This window comes from Globicephala melas, chromosome 7 (genome assembly GCF_963455315.2).
Source record: "Globicephala melas chromosome 7, mGloMel1.2, whole genome shotgun sequence".
In the NCBI taxonomy this organism is placed as follows: Eukaryota; Metazoa; Chordata; class Mammalia; order Artiodactyla; family Delphinidae; genus Globicephala; species Globicephala melas.
The window spans coordinates 99550010-99572513 of record NC_083320.1 but is presented as its reverse complement, the minus strand read 5'-3'; the positions used below and the strand labels follow the sequence as shown (position 1 = coordinate 99572513).

General features: G+C 40.4%; 1 protein-coding gene across 4 annotated transcripts in view; it reads right to left on the bottom strand.

Moving 5' to 3' along the window:
* Nucleotides 1-22504, bottom strand: part of DPP10 (dipeptidyl peptidase like 10) — a 1292066-nt gene that overhangs the window by 643938 nt on the left and 625624 nt on the right. The window contains exon 1 of one of the 4 annotated variants that reach the window (XM_060302530.1): nt 11415-11893. The exons of 1 other annotated variant lie outside the window; for it this stretch is intronic. In XM_060302530.1, coding sequence (XP_060158513.1) covers nt 11415-11486 — 72 coding nt within the window. In that variant the 5' untranslated portion in view covers nt 11487-11893. Of the gene's footprint in view, nt 1-11172; nt 11292-11414; nt 11894-22504 lie in introns of those variants that run through there. 2 more of the 4 variants (XM_030843833.2, XM_030843832.2) reach the window with 2 other exon arrangements.

Below are 22504 nucleotides of genomic sequence, written 5' to 3'. Positions count from 1 at the left end.
AGCAATTTTGTATCATGATGCTTTTGTCCTGGTTTTCGCCTTAACTAAAATCGCCTTGTGTGACGAATAAGCAATACAAAGCTGACATTTCTGAGCCCAAGCAGCTAATCCTAGATTGTATTTACCTATTTTCAAATATTTGCACCGTCTGTGATTCTATATTAGTTTTTTTTTGGATTTGCCATTACAGCTCAAGGACTGTAGCTCTGAATAAGAATGAAACAGTACTCCAAATGTAGACTGTGTCAGAAGCATGAGAAGGATTTTAACCATTGAATGGAGGGAAGAAATCAGGAAAGGCAAATCCACATTCAGTTCTCCACCTTCAGAATGCAAACTTTGTTCATTTTTCTGCACTTATAAGGAATATAAAAATAAGTGGATGCCATATATTTTACTGACCAACTCCTAAGCCATGTTTGCTCTGGAGCCGGGATGAATCCATATAATCTCCATGCCAAAATAAAACAAGAGCTCAGTATTAAAGTTGCTCTGAAGTCTAATCAAAGTAACAGAGAAAAAAGCTTTAAAGCTGGAACCTCCAATCTAGTGAAGCTTGATTGCCCATCCCTCTACCTCTGTCTGGTAGAGCAACCCAATACACATCAAGGACAACAACAACAAAAAGCACAGCCACTTTCAGCATCCCCTGCTTAATAAACCTATCTCATTGCTAGTCTTCAGAACAATTCTGCATGGTAAGAATCATCCCATTTCCAGATGAAGTGTTAAATTCAGAGAGAGACTGGGTAACTTGCTCAAACTAGTAAATAGAGTTTAAACTGAGGTTAGATTAATAGAAAGCCATAGTCCTTTCCACTAAAAAGAATTCTGTGTGACTCAAAACTACTTCTTGCTTATTTATTTTAGCAGGTAAAAGTTTCTCTGGTCTGGTATTAGAACTTGGGACTCTGACAAAATTATCACAGCTTCTAGAAGCAGCCCTGTTTTCCAAGAATTCCAGCGAATCAGAAGCCTGTTGTTTCTATTAACTTATCAAGAAAGCTCTAAAATTCACCTTGGTGCTTTCTAGGGTGCCAAGTGCATACCAAACATAAAATAGATAGCTAGTGGGAGGCAGGCGCATAGCACAGGGAGATCAGCTTGGTGCTTTGTGACCACCTAGAGGGGAGGGATAGGGAGGGTGAGAAGAAGGGAGACGCAAGAGGGAAGAGATATGGGAACATATGTATATGTATAACTGATTCACTTTGTTTTAAAGCAGAAACTAACACACCATTGTAAAGCAATTATACTCCAATAAAGATGTTTAAAAAGTTTAAAAAATAAAAAAAATAAAAAGGGATTCATCCAATCACTCGTCTATTCATCATTGAATTGCAATTTCAGCTGCTGAAAGAGGATCAATGGGTCCTCTTTCATGCTGAGGGGAAGAGAAGAGGTTTAAGAATGCCTGTGTCTTCATGTACAGTGAGAGATGCTGTCATTTCCTTGGAAGAGTGCATCTCACAGCTTACTCTCAGGATGGCTTTAGGACATTGGGGTGACTTCTTGCCATGGCAAGTTGGAGAAGATGCATATGCGGTTCTGTGAAGTTTTGCTGCCAAGTGCCAAAAAGTCTAAGGACCACTGGCCTAGAACCAACACATCACACTGGAGAAACCAAGAAATGTCAAGTGAGTTTTGCCTACAGATTCAAAGCTTTTAAGAACATTAATTTAAAAAACAAATTTTACTCTGACATCAAATGCTAAGGAAGGTGAATGTGCTACCAAGAAACTCTCAAAGGCTCTGTATCAATAGCTGACCCTGGCAGCAGGACACATGAAAAACGGCCATCGCTGAAAAGACCCCAAATCAATTATTGCTTCTGATTCTAACAAACTGTGTGATCTGAGACAGGCCACTCACCTCTGCACTGACTGTCTCCTGATTTGAAAACAAAGGCATTAGATTCAGCAATCAGAACAGTTTCTCAAAATGTTATCATCATTTATGACTTTATGGCTACTTGAAGGGAGAATTCGGATGAGCAAGGCCACTATGGACATCACAGTAGTTTAGACATCAGGGAATCAGTCTTGGACAGAAACTGGATCTCAGAAATACAGAAAGGTAGAAAAAACTGGATTTGGATTTGGAGATGACACAGATGCAAAGGGAGACAAAGGAATCAACAATGACAATCCTGTAACGTAAGAAGGACTGATTCTGCGAGCGAACAGACATTTGTAAGGAGTGGCAGATGCAAAACACCCGTAATGCCACTGTGGCACTAATGTTCGGTAAACCTCATTTAGAATAATTATAAACAACCTCCACAGATGTGAATAAGGGTGAGTCTCTTCCATTCCAACTCCAGGTTCAATTCACACCTACCTATCACTGCCAACATGATTGTCAAGAAACGGAATACGCTTAATTTACAGGATCAGAGAAAAGGAATAACTTTATGAAGATGATGAATATACCTTCAAACTATATTTTCTTTATATCTTAAAACATGTTTGGTAGTATTCTAAAAAGAAACAAACCAGTGAAATGCATGGTCTTTTTCCTTAAAATCACTAAAAGCTAATAGAGTCGATAGGAAAATCTATTCATAAATTCATAGATCCCAGGAAATGTAAATTATATGCTAACCTAGCAAAACAAATGACCTATTTCTACAGTTTAGAAATTCTACATGGATTTAAGATTTTTCTATAGATTTTTGACCTCTATTCAAAAGGTGTCTTGATTCCTAATCCTGGATTCTGTGTCTAGGTGAGAAGAATCATTATGCAAGTTTATGAAACATTGATTGAAAGGGTTGCTTTATTTTTAAAAAAAGACTTTCTAGCACTTGTTTCAAAATATGTGAAATGAAAAAAAAAAAGTCCATGTCTTGCATTAATTAACGCATATTAAAACCTTTCCTGGAGGTGAGATGTGATTAATGGAAGCGTGAGTATCAGAATTTTCACTTACTCCATTCCTCTTGCAAAAAGTAGACCCATGTACCAATAACAGGAAAGGCCTGCTTCTACCCCGTACAAGCATTATTAATGAAACTTCGAGTGGTCTCTCTGGTCCATTATTTGAAAATAAATCACAGGAGAGCCTGCCATTCAGGTTCTCAGTGATATAATTCAGATTTGTCATATTTATGTTTTCAGAGCAGAGACTTTCAAATGGAAGAAGAAATTGAATCTTCATTTAGATCTCAAAAGGGGGCTGGGAATAAAGATAATCAACGTGGCTTGTTTCCTCACTTTTCTTCATTTGCTCTCTTGTAACCTGATACATACGTTTTTGCATTGACCTGTTAAAAATTGGTAAGTATGATAAATTACAATAATATTCAAGTCAGATAATATACACCTTGGCTAGAGAATACATAGGCAGCTTGACTTGGCACTTCCAGATCTGAAGGCAGTTTTGATTATGCACTTTTCTTAAATTTCAACTCAACATATCATCGGCTCCCATATGCAAATAATTTCTAAGGAAATTCAATCGTTTCTGGAAACCAAACTTTTGTAAAGAGAGTATTAAACCATGAGCACTTCAAAGAAGATCCTAAACAGGTGAGCAGCTAAAAACAGTAGAAATCAGTCAGGTTGTTAAAAATTTTTACCTAAAGCCTTACAATAAACTGACTGTAAAATACCCAGTATATTTAGATCATAAGTATGTATGTGTACGTGGTGTGTGTACATATGGTAATGTACACACACCACACACACATACATATATATTCAGCATTTTCATCAAGGTAAATGCAAAATTACCCTTGCAAAATAATGAAATAATCTTCTTAGATGATTGAGAAGCATAGTAGCGATAAGAATAAAAATACTTACTAAGTGCTGCCTTGGGCCAGATATTGTACAAGCCCTTCATACAGACTGTCTCTCCCCATCTACTTCCTCTAAAGGTGAGGAAAAGGTTTTAGCGGGGTTAAAGCATTTGCCCTAAACTGCATGATAAAGGGAAGAAGAAGGATTCAACTTGCAATCTGTTGGACTCTGTTTTCAACCTTACATCATGTTGCCTTCTTCCCCAGAATATAATTAAATCTGAAAATCATTTGGCAATTCCAAAATATATTGTACAATAAAATGTACTGTTCTGGTTAATGGAATAAGCATGTTATCTGAAAGTTGGTTTAAAAATTATTAATGCTGGGCTTCCCTGGTGGCGCAGTGGTTGAGAATCTGCCTGCTAATGCAGGGGACACGGGTTCGAGCCCTGGTCTGGGAGGATCCCACATGCCACGGAGCAACTAGGCCCGTGAGCCACAACTACTGAGACTGCGCGTCTGGAGCCTGTGCTCCGCAACAAGAGGCCGCAATAGTGAGAGGCCCACGCACCGCAATGAAGGGTGGCCCCCGCTTGCCACAACTAGAGAAAGCCCTGGCACAGAAACGAAGACCCAACACAGCAAAAATAAATAAATTAATTAATAAACTGCTACCCCCAACATCTTAAAAAAAAATTATTAATGCTTTAACAATTTTCAAATAAACCACGGGATGACAAACTTGAAAAGAAAATGAAAATCATTTTTTATTCTGTAGAAGATATTATCAAGAGTGCTGTTAACATCAATTATAGTTTAAAATAAAATGTTTATTTTAATCAGCTTTGGATACAAGTCAGTTTTCTGTATTTGGCCTGGCAGTGGGTGTTATATTTACCATCACATATGGGTATGTTTGAAACCTTGGAGATTTAGGACGGCTTAACTAAAATGAATCTACAGTAGAGGAGCTCTCTCTTAAGTGTCCCATTCTTCCACTGAGCCTACTTCCCAGCTTTCTCTACTATCCTGGAAATGACAAGCCCTCCTTTAGTTAATATGTAACAAATGATAAGGATGTCTCTATCAGGTCGGGGAGGGGAGTGATAGGTGCACAATTTAAAAGCCTTGGAAAACAGGTGTTGTCTAGGTGGAGAAAAGTAAAAGGAGATTAGTTATTGCCAAAAAGCTTGTGGATCAGGTCAAGCATAAACTTTAACACAACAGTGTACTGGGAATAATCAACACTGAGCTGTAAGACTTCTCAAAGCCAGGCAGCATACACGAGGGTGGAAACATTTCTAACTCTACATGAAGACGTGTTTATGAAGAAGTTTATATTCCCTCCATTATTAATTTGCCCTTTTTTGGAGCCTTTACAGGTCTTCAGATGGGAAGAGCTCCACCCTTTGCTAGTTGACGTATGTCTTCGTACATATACCCCCGTTATAATATTTCAGTAAGACGTGGACTTGATTAGAACACACGAAGTCACTCAGCAAGTATGAAAATATATGGAGGTAATTTTAATTGTCGCAACATCAAAAATGTTGCGTGTATTTAAATATTGCATAGGAATAACTGTAGAAAAATGTGTATAAAAAATCTTTCGAATTATGCTAAGCCCAATATTGGGTCACTCAGTCTCAACCCCAGTGACGGTAGGCGCACCCACACTGGGCTCCCTGCAGGGGGTTCCACTACTCTGCACATTCTCCTGAATGACTGAAATGACTGAAATCTCACCTCCTGAGATACTTCTATAAGTCACACCCCTTTTTTCTTCAAACTTCCTCTTTCTCCATGCTAATTACCGATATGAGTGCATTACATTGAAAACAATATGCGTATTCAGCAGCTAATTCCCCTGTTAGTGAGAATTAGCCAATGTTTACTGTCAGCCTGGTCCCTTATAGCGTACGACAGTAAAAAGTGAGTTTTGATTGAGGGGAAATAAGGATGTTACAGAATATTTTGAAGTCTGCATTTCTGCCAAATCAGGCTAGATGCCTAACCCAATAATTTTTATTACATTATTAAAATATTTTTATGCATGTGCAAACTCATATGTAATCATACACATATGTGTACTAAACAATGCAATACTCAGTAGAATGTTAAAATAATATACCAGCTGTAGGTGATTCAGTGATCCTCTAAGCTTTGTTTTCCCCTAGGCTCCTGTTCCTAGACTGTAAATTTAATGAGGGTATTGGTATGAAACAAACATTATTCAAAAGCTTTAACATATTCTTTCATTCAGTCCTTACCACAAGCATGTAAAGGATCTGTAGTCACCTCCAGTCACAGATGAAATACAGAAAATGAGTTATCCTGCCCCCCAAAACACAGCAATGACTGGCCAAGCTGAGATATGAACTTGAATCTGTGCTTTCCAGTGCATAACCTATAGACAGTAGTAAAGAAATACTCCTGGTTGACGGCACAAAAGCTCACAGTCCTAGTTGCAACGTTCTAGTTTTGTGTATGTTGGTAAACTGTAAGTAAATCTAAAATATGCCTGTAAGTACTAGAAGCTTAAAACATTATGTAATTATAAATGATTCAAGGAATGAAAACTGGGAAATAGCTTTATTTTTACTCAGAGAAATTTGGTTTCAGTGTTTTGTTTCCAATGCAATGCACTTCATAAGATAATGCAGCATTAATATTTAATAATACAATTTTCTTTAACTTGTTTTTAATATAGTTTAATCTTTCTTAAATGTGCAATTTGCTCAGTCTTTGAAGTAAACAGAGAGATTAGAAGCTTATAAGCAAGGAATGTTTTTTGGTATGTTCTAAACTCAGCAGATACAATGTTATATATATGCAGTAAGATAAACATAAAATATATATAATAAGAAATTGAGGGATGGTAGGAAACGTATATCTCATAAGTTATAAAGACTTCTACATAGCATCTGCATCAAATGTCTTTCATAACCAAATCATATAGAATTCTTCCACCAATAAGATAGTATATATTTTATGTTGAACGTTTAGAAGTAATAAACCTTCTATTAAATAAAGTTTTTCAACATGGTTTCTAAAAGCTATTTTTGAGGTTCTGAGTTAAAAACAATACTTTATAAACTAAATTATAACATGTTTATGTATTAGTAAGGGAAAAAAGGAAGAATAACTTTTTTATGAGTTCATTAAGCATACATTTGAAAATTTTAATCAGGTTTGCTAGACCAAAGTTGAAATAAAAATAGTGAATCCTAATTTCTTTATGAAAACATTTTAGGTTAATGTTACATAAAAGTCAAATGTACCATAGGTATTTTACAAAAGGCATTTTATACATTACATATTTAATTGCAATTCTGACCATGAATTATTTCATCAAGAGGCTGCTATGTGCTGAACTGCAAGTGACTGGATTTCTACCAGAATGAGTTTTGTTGTTGTTGTTGTTTATTTTTTTATGCATAACTAATGCTGCCTCTACAGCCAAAGAGTTGTTTATAAAAATACACTTTTTAGTCATACTTCAGAAAGTGAGGTTATGGGTTTTTTCCTTGTTTGTTTTTGTTTTTGTTTGATTTCGTTTTTTTGGAGCCGAGGACTGTCAAACATTTTAGGAAATACTTTTCCCCATTGGACTCAGCAAAAGGGTGCCACCTGGTGGCAACGTGGGCAAATTCCAAACCAGGTCTAACTATAAAAATGTACTTGTTTAGGAAGCCTTGAAAGTCTCATCATTACCAAGGGCAAATGATACGAAATTTTTTTTTAAGTTCCTATGTACTTATCAGGGTATATCTGGTTCTTTTTATATTATTTTAATCAATAGAATAGATATTAAGTTAACTTTTAAATTTCAAGAGATATTTACATTTATAGCTGAAGCTTTAAACAAATTCTTTACTTTATAATCACGGTAAATTTGTACACACACATACATAATACTTGCAATTCTTCTGCATTATGCTAATCGGAGTGTGTTGAACTATAACTGTGTAGAGGTTAGAGGTGGAGCTTTTTTTAAATTAATTTATTTATATTTTTTATCTTTGGCTGCATTGGGTCTTCATTGCTGCTCGCGGGCTTTCTCTAGTTGTAGCAAGCGGGGGCTACTCTTTGTTGTGGTGCACGGGCTTCTCATTGTGGTGGCTTCTCTTATTGAGGAGCATGGGCTCTAGGTGCACAGGCTTCAGCAGTTGTGGCTCATGGGCTCTACAGCACAGGCTCAGTAGTTGTGGCGCATGGGCTTAGCTGCTCCGGGACATGTGGGATCTTCCCGGGCCAGGGCTAGAACCCGTGTCCCCTGCATTGGCAGCTGGATTCTTAACCACTCTGCCACCAGGGAAGTCCAGAAGGTGGAGCTTTAGACTTAAATGAGCTTATTTTTCTTAAGTGCCATAGACTAGGGCTATGTCTCATCTCTACCACTTATGAAGTCAAGGTTGATCAAGTTGCTTAGTTTGTTTAATCCTCTGTGTTCTCATCTCTAAAACAGGAATAACAACAAGACCTAACTCAAAAAGTTGCTTCGAGGATCAAACAGAAAAATGCATTCATTGAATGTTAACTTATCAACCCAGAGGACAGTACTCAGCACACGGCAAGCATTCAGGAAGTGATTTCCAAACCTAATAAGTTACAACTAGCCACTCAAGATTTTGTATCCCTTGATGTAAAATGGATATTGATTATACGCTAAGTGGGAATGACTGTTTCTACCAATAGCTAACGTTTATTTTTAGACATTTTGTAAATATGGAGTGTCATAAAAACAACAGAAGTAACTGTTATAAACATTTATTTAACCAATGAAGCTTTAAAGGCAAGACTACTGAGATGATAAAAATATCTCCAATGATTCAGAACATTAATAAAAATATTCACTTCCTGTTATTCTTGCTGCAGCTGCTCCTAGAGGAAGGGCTGCCTCTGGTCATGGCACCCTGTACCAGAGCAGATAAGATGAAACAGGGACGTCCGGCTCTCTAAAGGACCATCACAACAACCAAATTATGTGGTTCATAACCATTTCACCCAGAGGAGAGACTATGGTCTTCTACGGCGCTGTAAGTGGAAATGGGCATTTGATGGCATCAGGACAAGGCATCTTTGAGGTTTCATAAACATCTCTACCACAGAAAGCACGGGACCTTTCTGACAACATTCAAAAGCTTAAATCACTCAAAATCAATACCTACTAAGTGACTAGTTGGAACACGCCCCTTATTTAACCATTAAGTAGAACTTCATAAAGCTACAGTTTTAGATAAATTTGTGAATCTTTTTTTTTCCCAGAAATATCGCAGAAACTTGAACAATCAGTCATGTCTATATGGAGGTATTATATCTAGGACCACATGAGAGTTGTCTGACAACTGCAGAATTAGGTCACAATGACTAATACTGTTAATAAAAATTTAGTAATCTTAGAAGAAATAGCTTAAGCACTGACAGCAATTGTCCACATCATCTGGTCATGATTTCACATGTCAAGCTTTAGACAAAGAATAGACTACATATAGGTATTTTCTGGGAGTGCTTGGAAAACCTCCAATGGGATGCTGCCATGTATATTTCAGTCTTTCTTTTCCCTTGAGAAATCAATCTCTTTCATTTTAACTCAAGCGTAATATGCATACCATTGACATTTTAAAATCATGTCAGTGCTCAGAAAGGCACTTTAAAAAACTCAATTAAAACAAGACTTCTGCAAATGGCCACTCCCTGACTATTCGAAGTGACCATAAACAAAAACGCACACTAACAAGAGAAACAACGGATTCAAACTTAAATCTCTGTCTTTATATGAATTTTAAGTACCAGATTCGTTCTGACAAAAGGCTTTGCTGTCTATATACTACTTGTCCACCATTTATATATACATTTTCAGCTTCTGTGTGCTCTGCTTTGCTTCTTCTTCCCCACCTCCACCACCACTGAACTGTCTGCAGCACCTCAAGTAACCAGCTGGTGTCACAGGTTAGTGAGCAAAGATTTCACGTGGGGACTCTCACCTGACTAATCATTCTTATTGGTAGCATCATTCCAAGAGCAGTAGAGAGGCTCAGTGGCTTGTTAATGAAGTTTAAAGGCTGTCAGTCTGAAAGAGGATATTAAACCCATGTTCCTCTCCTGAAATTATTTTTATAATCTGCTAACCAGTTGTTATTTTGTGATGTGTGCAGGAGGGAGCAGGGAAAAGAGGTATGAGGGGAAGGGACATATAGTGTAATACAAATGTTTTAATAATCTCATATTTATCTCAGGGTAGGGAGCAAAGAGGATGTTTAAGAAAACAACTGCTTTGTAAAAACTGCAACATTCATCCCAGTAAAGGGATGGGGAGCTGTAAGGCATTGAGTAATCCTCACCACCTGTGTGAAACATATGTGAGGGAAATGAGAAGGGGAGGGAAAAGGAGAAGAGAGAGGCCACTAGGCAGAAGCGATGACCAGGACTAGAATATTAATAACAGCAGCCCTGGCATCGCCTCCTCTGCCCACCCCACCCCCTGGCCACTCAGGACGATTTGGACAGCTCCCCTTCACTAGTTCCTCAATGCTTAGAATATGCGAAGAGCCGAGATGCTACTGGAGCCTCGCTGTTTGCACCCCCTTCACCCATGTCTAGCAGTGAGCTAGGAATGTCTCTGCCAGAAATGCGTCGGGCAGCCTTCAACAGTGCACTCGGGGCAAAGGGACCATCTTTGTACCCCGGCGCCTCCCTTCTCCAGCTCCCTAGTTATCCGCGGACCTAAGTGTAACCCTCTAGGTTCACACTCTCTAATTCAGGTAATCGTGACAGCATCTCGACCCGGCTTCTCACAGCCGCCCTCTTCTTTGCCAGGGCACCTCGGCGCTCCCGACCCTCCAACTTTGGGAAAAAGCGACACCAAACTCCCGAGTCACCCCAATCCAGGGACAGAAACGAGATGGAGATTCACCATATGGTTATGCTACAGATCCCCAAAGACCGAAACACAAAGCGGGTGGCCGGAGCGGAAAGACGGAAAAGCAATTAAAATAACCCCCAGCCAGCACAGGGCACCTCATCTCTGCAGACACAACACATCTGGACCCAACAAATCACTAAAGCCAGTATCCTCCCAGTTCCCCCTAATTATGCCTTTTTGCTCCAAGCTCCGTTCCAAGCAGACCACCTCAAAGGTGTGCGCCCCCGTCCCTGTCTCCTCAAAGGAAAAAAGAAAGGAACGGAAAAACTCTGCCGGCCTAAAGGTCATTCGCCTACTCGGGTAGCTTTGGCCAGCGCTCGCCTCACGAGCTACGTGAAGACAGAGCTCGAACCCAGCAAGTGGACGCCTCCAGGCGCGCAGCAATTCCTCCAACGTGCGTTACTAGGAGCCAAGAAGCCCCCATTCCTTGGCCCCGGCCACCTCTCCCTCCCTCGCTCGGGGGCCCTCCCGCTGGGGTTCCCTGGGCCACCCCAGCCTTTACCTCTCTCCCCCCTTCCCCGCGGCTCTCCACCGTGCGCATCCTCTCGCCCGGCCCCGGAGCGCGCTCAGATGCTCTAACTTCCTGCGGAGTCCATGCGTGAGCTGAGGAAGAGCCTTGGAACTGGGGCGGAGGGAGGGTGGGGAGAGGGAGGCGTGGGAGCCGAGCCCGGGAGGAGGGGCGGGGGGAGCGCGGCTTGCAGTCTCCCTCCCCTGGCGGGCCTGGCCGCAGCTGCCAACTCTCACCTGGTCCGCCGACTGAGCCTGACTCGCCCTAGCCCCCGGGGTGGGCTGCTGCTCCGGTTTCATGGCTGTCATCGCCGGCGGCCCGCGTTGGCGCTCACTTCCTCGCGGGCACTTCAGACTCGGGGTCCGTCACTTGGCAGCGATCGCATGTCACAGGCGCCCGACGCTCTCCGAATTGGAGGAAGGGAAAGCGGCAGCGACGGGGTGGGGGGAGGGGAGCAATAGGGAAGGGAAGAAGAGCGGCACCAGGCAGGCTCCCCCCTTCGGCTACCGCAGACCCTCTAACTCCCCACTCCCCCCGCCCCTCACCACCCCAAAGCGCTGAGAGCCTTGGAGACCAGACACCAGCAAGAGACAAGTTAGTGGAGCGGCGAGCGGCGGGCGAGCGGCACCTGACCGCGCTCGAGCTTTGTCTCGCAGTCCCGGAGGAGCCCGGCTCGTATTCTACCGCAGTCCGCGCCCCCCGCCCACCCCCCGGGGCTCCCCGCGCCGCGCTCAGCCCGCCAGGTGGAGCAGCCGGGCGCCGCGCTCCAGCATCTCCCCAGTAACCGCAACGCAGGAGAGAGCCCTGCGCCACGCGCCAGCTCCCCACACGCTCGACCAAGGCTGCCAGGCTCCACGGGTCCCCTCACCACCCCCCCAATCCCCCCGCAGGCTCCTGCTAAAACCCGGAGAAGCGGAGTGCCAGCGTGCAAAGCCCTCGGTGGCTCCAGCGCTGCCATTGGGCATGCTCTAGCGCTCCGAGAAGGCAGGGGGCAGCGGGGTACTGGGGGTCCAGAGCCCCATCCGGGCCACCAGCACCTGTCGGGACCCAAGAGGGTGTCATTGCTTATGACCCGAGGCTTTGCGCCTCCTGATTTGGGTCAATGGGCAGGGGTCCTTTAGCCTCCAGCCTGGATTCCCCTGCTAGCTCTCTGGTAAATAATGCCAGTGGAATTCCTAAAGGTTGAATAAAAACAATAATGATGATACTCTGGTACTCACATTTTTCTTTTTTTTCTCTCTCTCTCGCTTTCTTTGGACACGTAGAAAACCCTTCAAATTTTAAGTTCCTTTGCAGCCTTCCCTTCGCTCAACACAACTCTCTCCCTTTCAAAGTTTGTTTATTGAGCACCTATCCTGTGCCAAAAACACTCTCCAAATTCCCCGCCAGCAGGGAGTTTACGTTATAATGTGGGTACCAGGAGCCCGGAGCATGGATACAAATCAATGAGTCAATGTAGCTCTTTGGAGGCTGAATTCCTGTGGGTATAATAGACAATGTCCATCAGTTCCATCCATATGCGCTAGCACGTGGCTTTCCCGGGCTGCTAGAAAGGACCCGCCCAAAGCAGATGGACAAAAAGCATTCTCTGAGTCTCAGGCACAGGCTGATCAGAGACAAGGTGGGAGGAGTTAAATATCCCGTATGACTGGACTTAGAACATGGGTCGTGAGGAGTTTTCAGCAGAAGGGACCTAGCATATGTGGGGGGGAGGGGAACAGAGTAACCTTGAGTCATGTTTTTTTGGCTAAGGACCAACTCCATCCTTGTCCGAGTCACTTAAGTCCAAGAACTAGCCACCTCCTAGCTGAGGGAATGTTGTAGGATAAAAGGAATTGAGCTCCTGCCCTGTTAATTCCTGAAACATGCATTGTCACACTTGTCCTAAGCATTAACTGTCCTAAGCCTTTAAGATTTTTTTTTTTTTTAAAGAAAGCAATGTTCACCAGATTTCTGTAGATTAGAGAATAAAAATAAAATGACTTTCTCTACAAAAAAGGTAGTATTTGACTGGAGAGAGAGCTTGCTTTTCAAAAACAGAGAGTGAAGTGCATATTACTAGTGACCTGTAATATAGTGTGTTGGTCCATTTTGATAGAAATAACTTTGTGATAGGAATAACTCTGCTAGTTGTAAAAGTACAAAACAAAATTTTCAAATGAAACAAAAGTAAAATAGCTGTTGAGCAATTCATCCATTAAATCTGACAATCCAGGTTTTCCCTCACATGTAATATTTTCAGAGAAAGGGAGCTACATTAAAAGTATTTCTGTCTTTATATTTTGCTCTTCTCTTCATTATTTCAGTGTATTCATCCTTTGAATGTGTTTCTATTTTGGACAATTGACTTGACTTGCAGGAATTTAGTTACGTGCAGCAAAGATTTCTGTCCACATGGGACAAGTATAGACTGGAGGGAATTATCCTCATTCTATTTAAGATTACTTATTTGATTGAATTAAGATGTTCAACTTGCATCCATTTTCAGTATTCAGATAAAATTCACTTGGGTCACAATTTAAGATATTAGTTGTATGTTTCATGTATAATGTGTATTTGTGTACATATATCTTTTTTTTGAAGGAAAGCTTCTTTGATTTAATTTGAGTCTGTGTCTTTTTGGTGGGTTCTTATTTTGTCTAAGATAAGAACATTATGTTGTAGCTGTTGGGATCTAAGTTAAGGGCATTAATTAAAACTTAATCACAGGTAAACTGATGTCCCCAACTTAAATACACTATTTTTTGAAATGTGATGCCCTTGAATTACAATGTAGGATTTTCTACTTCATTTATTGAAGAAAAAAGTCTACTGTTCAAGAAGAAAAAAAAAAAAATACCTTACATTCTGAGAGAGAATGTCTCCCGCTGAGTTTTGTATGGTTTCTGACTATAGATTATCGTCTAAAAAAATAAAACACTAATTTACAATCAAACATCTACAAAGTTTTAAAACTACTCAGTTAGATATAATCCTAGTACAGTGTAGAGAAGAGGACCTGTACCAGATTAGATGTTATCAGATTGGCAGGTGCACCCTAGCCCCCATCACACATAGAGGTATGGGCCAGGGTTAAGTCACTTATGTCCTGCCTCTGCTTCCTTATATGATAAAATTCAAAACTTTCGACTAGGTGACCATTAAAATGTCTTCTTTCTCTTAATTTCTTTGACTATATATTAATTTTATGGAGCAAAAGACTATCATCGGAATGATAAATTATACATGTTTAAAACTTAGTGAGACAATTAAGTACTTATACAAATACCAAAAAAAAAAAAAAAATCAGTAGATAAGTAAATTACTTCACAAAGGATCCTTAATATCCACCAAACTTTCCCCTGCTCTCTAGTTACACATAAGTGTATAGTAACAATTCTTGTCTTGATAATATTTTTAGAAATCTGAAAATTAAAATTAATTTATTTACAGATTATCATTTCTGAAAAGTAAAGATCTATTAAAGGAGAGATTTATAAAATATTTTTGATGCGGACCAATTTTAAAGTCTTTATTGAATTTGTTACAATATTGCTGCTGTTTTATGTTTTTGGTTGTTTGGCCACAAAGCATGTGGGATCTTAGCTCCCTGACCAGGGATCGAATCCGCACCCCCTGCATTGGAAGGCAGAGTCTTAACCACTGGACCGCCAGGGAAGTCCCAGATTTATAAAATATTTTTGAGTACTTTTTTCATGTATTATCTTTGATGAGCTAGCTCATGGACAACCACTCATTTTATAACACTCAGGCAATGATAAAGGAAGTTTTTCTGCAGATTTCGTGGAATGGAATCAGACTCTTATAACTACAAAAACCTGAAGAGATTGCTCAGCAAAATCCCCTCTATTTTGTTTTATAAATATCCAAACCTTGCAACATGCACATATTATTCAGGAAGATTTCTAGGATTCAGACTCCACTATTCCCTTCCGAAAATTTTTACTGCCTCAAATCCTAGTTCCAGGTTCCCATGTAGACATAACCCACTATGTTGCTTCCTCAATATATTGATTTAAATTCCCCAAGTCGCTCAAAAACTTTCTCCATATACAGCATTGTGACCATTTGTGATGTCTTTCTTTCCTTGACATTTGATTCTTTAATAAAAGTGTGATGCCAATGCAGTACATTTCATCTTACCTAGAATTATTAATATGAATAATTGAGTATAGGTTATGAGATTTAGATAATAATTAAATTCATTGAAGATTATCGTTAAAACGCTTAAGCGTCAGTGGCAAACATGGGTTGTTCCAGAATACTTAGGTCATGTGTGCTGTATTCAGTCTTCCATTTCAAAGAGTAGACCCAGGACCATAAAATCCCACATGTCCTCCAACAACCAGTAACAAATAAAGCCTGGCTAAACCCTGATGTTTTAGAAGACAGAGTCCCTTGAGAATTTATGAAGGCGGGAAGCCTTCACAGACAAACTCTTCAGTTTCAGATCAATTACTTAAGGCAAATAGGGCTCTGTAAGGGCTGATTGCCTGAAATCTCTCCCTTCTTCTTCCTTCTCTCTCTTTCCTGAAGTAAATCTGCAATGTCACATAAAGGCCACTTCGATGAGGATTTCTCTAGCATTAGCCGGTCCTCTATTGAGTGTCCATAATGAGCACAGCATCAGAAAGACAGTTCATGAGCTGTGCCTTCAGAGACCTGGCCTGAAACGTGCCCAATTAGCTTTTCGGAGATCAAGAAATAGCTTCAGTTCACATATTCCACTATCATTTGCTTTCGATTTATAAATCATCTCTACTCACCTCAATCAGCTTCTTGAATTCCCCAAAGCGCGTATCATGTCATTGGGCAGAAAACCAGTATGCTGAGCAATCCTCAGAAATAAGATATATATTGGAAGCTCTAACCAGTAAACTATCACAAAAATATATTAATAAAAAAGAAAGAAAAAGAAGCAGGGTCACTACGTATTTGAGTGATATCCATGCACACTGCTCATCCAGTTCTAAGAAGCTCTTGGCGTTAATTTAACTAAACTTGTTGTCAGTCTCTGTCTATGATAGGAACTTTCCTGTTGTAAAAATTCATAGCCCAATTATGATCTCTGGTGGAAGCAGACAGAGTTGCAATACCCTGAGAGCCATTCTTGTTGCTCACTGGAGACCAGAAGATATTGACAAACTGCTCATTCGCACTAAGACCCAGCGCTGTACAGTCCCCTTCGTTGTTACATTAACACACCTCGAATCTTCCTTTACCCCCAACAGCCCTCTGTGCCATATCATATATAAGGGTATTAAGACAGGGAAACAATGAACATGACTTTTCCCATGTAATATTTTCTCTCCAATGTATAGCTGAATCACAACACCAAAACATCTAGAATGTGGGCAGTTTACCTGTTACCATGATTATTTTTACCTAGATGCTTTCAAGGGATCTGTGTTTATTTATTTGATTTTTTTAAAGAGTAATTATTTAATGAATTGGTTGTTAGCATTGTAAAAAAAATACCTTCTCTTTCTTTCTGTTGATAATTTTTTTTCCTGATCTTCCTATTTCTTTAGAAATGAAATCAACTTTCCTGAATCAGATGTTGTCCACAAATGACAGAAAGATTGTCAGATGTGGAAGAGTACTTAGAAACATTGGCATAACGTTTGTTCTTTTCAGATAATGTGTCTGTGATAGATAAATTTCTCTGAACTTGATATTTCTCACTTTCTAACCAAGGCTTGATTTTCTAATGATTCAAAATAACCTCTTTATCTTTTGTCCTTGGAAAGTACATTATAATTGAGACTTCTCCTACACTCAGACTTCATAATGGTTACCTAACTTCTTTCCTTATATAATTCCCAGAATAGCACAAAGCACATTTCCCATTCAGAGAAATATTTAATAAATTGAAAGAGAAAACTTTTACAGTGAGATCTTGACTAATTTTGGAGAGAAGAGAGAATTTCCATCTTTTGTGCCAATTTCACCATGCTAAATGTATTTTTAAGAATTTAGCGCTAGATTCAAACTCCCTTATGAATTTTCCTCCTGAAAACAAAAGATAGTCTAGTCTAAGATTTAGGTGAAAAGCCTCCAGACGATTCACTAACATTAAAGGGCCCCTGGCATTCTTCTCCCACTACCACCACTAGAGTTTCTACCACTAGAACTTCTTCTTCTATCATCTCCAAAGGAAACTGAGGCCAAGTCCTTGGATTCCCAGCCAGTCCTTTCACCCCAGAGTCACCTGTTTAGATTTTACAAATATAGTTCCAGGATATCTTGGGGTGTGACCTCTATTGAAATGAGGCACATAAAATACATCTCTCATTACTAACCACTATTTAACTCTGTTTAACCTAATAGCCTAGATGGGTTGCCTGCTATTTTTGCAGATCACTTCTTATATCCTTATATTCATCTATTTATCTGTCACCTACATCTATCAATATTTGGGAAGATAATTGAGTCACTTAATATCTGTCTTATCAATTTAAATATTTATTAACTCTGTGTATCTTTATTCAAATCTAAAAAGGAGAAAGAGGAAGAAGAGATCAAGGAAAAGTGGGAAGAGAAAAAGAGGGGAAAAGACAAAAGAATGATTTCTAAAGCTATCAGGGATATTTGGGTATATTAAGTCTTTTGTATTTTTGTTAATGTTTTCATAAAAATTGTGAAATACCTTAATTCCTTTTGGTTAGGTCTAAAGTATAGCTCCTGCCATTGTTTTATTTTATGTATTCATACAATTTTAGAAAGCATAGTCCAAATTTTAATTTCCTTATCCTCTCTAGTTGATTTATATTTGATATTTTTCAACCAATATCAAGCCTATATTGTCTTGTAATGTTTATCATTTTTGCACTTAACAATTGACTACACGCGTCAGTGGAGGAGGTAGAGAGAATCTGTACTAAATATCACAGTTTATACAAATCAATGACTAGAGAAATACCATTTAATTAGCTATTTTATTGAGTCAGCAGTGTTGATATGTGTTTAATCCTACTTGATCAAAATAGCCTCATAGGATGGACGGGCAGTCTCTCTTGTGGTCTCCTACCCCTCCCTATGGAGAAGCCATCCACTCACTTGTCCATCTTCCCAAACGAAGTTGATGTATTAGGACTCAGCTCCTCTCACATCCTTTCCTAACTCAACTTCACAGAGGCACTCCTTGTTAATACTACTTCTAGTGTATAAATCACTGCACAATTTATGCCTTTATTCTGTACTAGCTTGCTCAGAATTCTAATTGTCACAAGAGACATTTTATCTTTCTACTACACTGTAATTTGCGGGGGTTGGGGGAGAAATCCTGTTGGGGGCAGAGGTACAGTTTCTGCGTGTGCAGGGGTTGTGGGTAGGAGTCTACATCAGTCTCGTTGCTTAAGAAAAGGGGCCTTGGAGGAAATATACTTTGAAAGAAAATAATTCTTCTCCTCACCACTTCAATAGTAAGCCCTCTCAGAATCTCCTATGAACTTACTTTTTATTTAATTTATTGAACAGTGTCACCCAGGGAAAATACCTTTTCTCTGTCTCCCTGTTGTCTCAGAATATTTTACCTTTTTCTATTTAACATGTAGGAATTATATAATCTTGATAATCCTCTGATCTGCTGAGTCTGGATATGGGTGAAGGCTCACCAGATACTGCTGTGTTTCAAAACATTAAGTGAAAGCCAAATAAACTTGGAATTTTCCACTGCTTATGAGCAGATATTATGTGTTATAAAATACATAGTATTTTACAGTGCTGAGCCTCCAGTGCTGAGAACTCACAGGGAAAAATGAATTTGGAGATAAGCATTATATTGGCAATGCCGCTCTTAAGGTATTCTATCTTCCCCCTAGGATATAAATCTTATACTGAATTTGAGGAAGGAGGAGCTATACTGGGTAAAATTATGAGGAAATGTTGACATTGAATACAATGTTTCGTCATCTTAATATAGTTTGAATTTCTGTAGCCTGTTCCATATAATGCCAAAACTACCACAAGGTCGATAGAATCTTCTAGAATTATGCCCAACCTCGGAGCATTTTTATTTTTGTTTTGCATCCTCTGCAAACATTTTAAACAAGGTTGTTTGTCTGATTTACTAGTCTTTGGACCACATATTCAAAAAGAGGGTAATAGGAATTACCATAGGATGAGATACACAAATAATAGCAAGAAGGGAAAATATATAACCTTATAAATGGAAAAGAGAAGATTTGGACCTCCACTTAAAATGACAGAACAACTTAGTACCATTTAGTGTTGTGGGGGGAGGCGAAAAGGGGCAAGCATCCCTCTGCAACTCAGTAGGATCACAGAGTATAACCATATTATAGCATAGTAAAGTTGATGGTCAAAATGACGATTCACAAAAAAAAAAAAAAGGAAAATTGGCTTCGCATACTTTCTTTAAAAGACAAGGTTATTTGGGGAAGATGGACTGTGGTGATGCCCGCATGCGTTTAGGCTGGATGAGAACTAGACATCAAAACCAAAAAGCCCAACATTTACAACAAATCCATATAAGAAAACACCTCTACTAATCCCTAAATACCAAAAACCGCACAGCCTGAGTGCCCTTGGTATCTATATGGGAGAAAGCAGAGGGAAGCAGTAGGGCAAATGACATACCTACAATCCCAAAATATTCAAGGAGAGAGCCCCAAAATAGTCAGTGAATATTCACCAGAAAGCACAGTGTATCAATATAAAAATAACTAGGAGAGGTTTTGTGCATTCCAATAGTGAGTGAAAGGAAAGGGACTCTGCTGGGAGTCGATTTCCCATCGAGCTCTCCCCTTTCTGCAGGTCTCACTGGCAAGAATGGTCTTTTGTTCTAGAGTATCTTTTAAAGAATACTTGTAGAGCAATTATCCTGGAAAGAGGGAACAGTGTCTCTCTCTGGAACAAAAGGAAAGCATATTTTCTTCCCATTGTAAGATATTTGGTTTTCTTAAGCTTAGGATTCCTCTTCTATAACCCACTGTGTGAACCAACATCCATCTCGGTCCAATCACTCACCTCCATGGGACTTGGGGAAAAAGGGAGCTCACACAAAGATGATGATGTTTATGCTCTTTGCTGTACTGAAGTAGTAAAGTTCTTTGTCTCTGACCCAAGAGTCTCATATTTTTTGAAAATATCCATAAAACTGGTAGGTTAACTTGTTAGCTTGTAAGCCTTGTAAAATCTCAGACACTTCACAGCTCTTAACAAGCCAGGGTCAAAGTCTAAGGTGGCTAGAGCAGCCTAGATCCTTTGAACTTTTAAAGTTGACTTGCCAGGGCTTCTTTCAAATACAGGACCCCATGATAAGGAAAAACTACTAGAAGTGGAATCAATTAGCACTACCTGAAAACAAAACAGATTTAATTTGAAGTTAGAAAACCTGTCTGAACTTTTAACTATCTAAAAGTTCAAGAAAACTACATTCATATATAAAAATGAGTAGACAAAAAACTATCACAGTCATATTCCATTTAAAGATTAGCCTTAAAAACAAACTTCCTACAAGAAAGAAAGGGAATAATATCCCAACAGATCAAGGATTGGCAAACTATAGCCCACTGACCAAATCCAGCCCACTTCTTATTTTTATAAATAAAGTTTTATTGGAATATAGCCATGCTTATTCATTTATACATCACCTATGATTGTTTTTAAGCTGCAATGACAGTGTTAAGCATTGTGGCAGAGAACAAATGACCTACAAAGCGTAAAATATTTACTTTCTAGCACTTTACAGGAATTTCACCAACTTCTGCTATTGACAAAGAAAGTTTTCCAAAAAAAGTCATGCTCAAAATATTTTCAAAACTATAACACACCATTGCAACATGAGCTAAAGGAGATTTAAAAAATCATACAATATATGAAAAATAACAATCAGAATTTTAAAAACTCTGAAATAAAGGGACAGAACTCAAGAAAGAATTAGAAATTGTTGAAAAGTCATTAGAAATAAAGACTACTCTAGGAGTAACATAAGAGCAACTAAGCACAACAAATGATACTCTAAGGAAAATCAGGTGGGAAGGAAAAAATGATAAGAACCAAAGAGTTTTCAAGAGAAGATGGCGTAAGAGTAAGACGCAGAGATCACCTTCCTTCCCACAGATACATCAGAAATACATCTACACGTGGAACAACTCCTACAGAACACCCACTGATCACTGGCAGAAGACCTCAGACCTCCCAAAAGGCAAGAAACTCCCCACGTACCCGGGTAGGGCAAAAGAAAAAAGAATAAACAGAGACAAATAATAGGGACGGGACCTGCACCAGTGGGAGACAGTTGTGAAGGAGAAATGGTTTCCACACACTAAAAAGTCCCTTCGCGGGCGGAGACTGCGGGTGGCGGAGGCGGGACGCTTTGGAGCCACCGAGGAGAGCGCAGCAACAGGGGTGCAGAGGGAAAAGCGGAGAGACTCCCGCACAGAATATTGGTGCCGCCCAGCACTCACCAGTCCAAGAGGCTTGTCTGCTCACCCGCCGGGGTAGGCGGGGCTGGGAGCTGAGGCTCGGGCTTCGGAGGTCGGATCCCTGGGAGAGGACTGGGGTTGGCGGCATGAACACAGCCTGAAGGGGTACAGTGCGCCACGGCTACCCGGGGGGGAGTCGGGGAAAAAGTCTGGAGCTGCTGAAGAGGCAAGACACTTTTTCTTACCTCTTCGTTTCCTGGTGCGTGAGGAGATGGGATTAAGAGTGCTGCTTAAAGGAGCTCCAGAGACGGGCGCGAGCCGCGGCTAAAAGCGCGGACCCCAGAGACGGGCATGAGACGCTAAGGCTGCTGCTGCCGCCACCAAGAAGCCTGTGTGCGAGCACAGGTCACTCTCCACACCTCCCTTCCGGGGAGCCTGTGCAGCCCGCCACTGCCAGGGTGCCGTAACCTAGGGACAACTTACCCAGGAGAACACACGGCGCACCTCAGGCTGGTGCAACGTCACGCCGGCCTCTGCCGCCGCAGGCCCGCCCCGCACTCCGTGCCCCTCCCTCCCCCCGCCTCCCGGCCTGAGTGAGCCAGAGTCCCCGAATCAGCGGCTCCTTTAACTCCGTCCTGTCTGAGCGAATAACAGACGCCCTCCGGTGACCTACACGCAGAGGCGGGGCCAAATCCAAAGCTGAACCCCGGGAGCTGTGCGAACAAAGAGAAAGGGAAATCTCTCCCAGCAGCCTCAGGAGCAGCGGATTAAATCTCCACAATCACCTTGATGTACCCTGCATGTGTGGAATACCTGAATAGAAAACGAATCATCCCAAATTGAGGAGGTGGACTTTGGGAGCAAGGTAGATTTTTTTTTCCCCTTTTCCTCTTTTTGTCAGCGTGTATGTGTATGCTTCTGTGTGAGATTTTGTC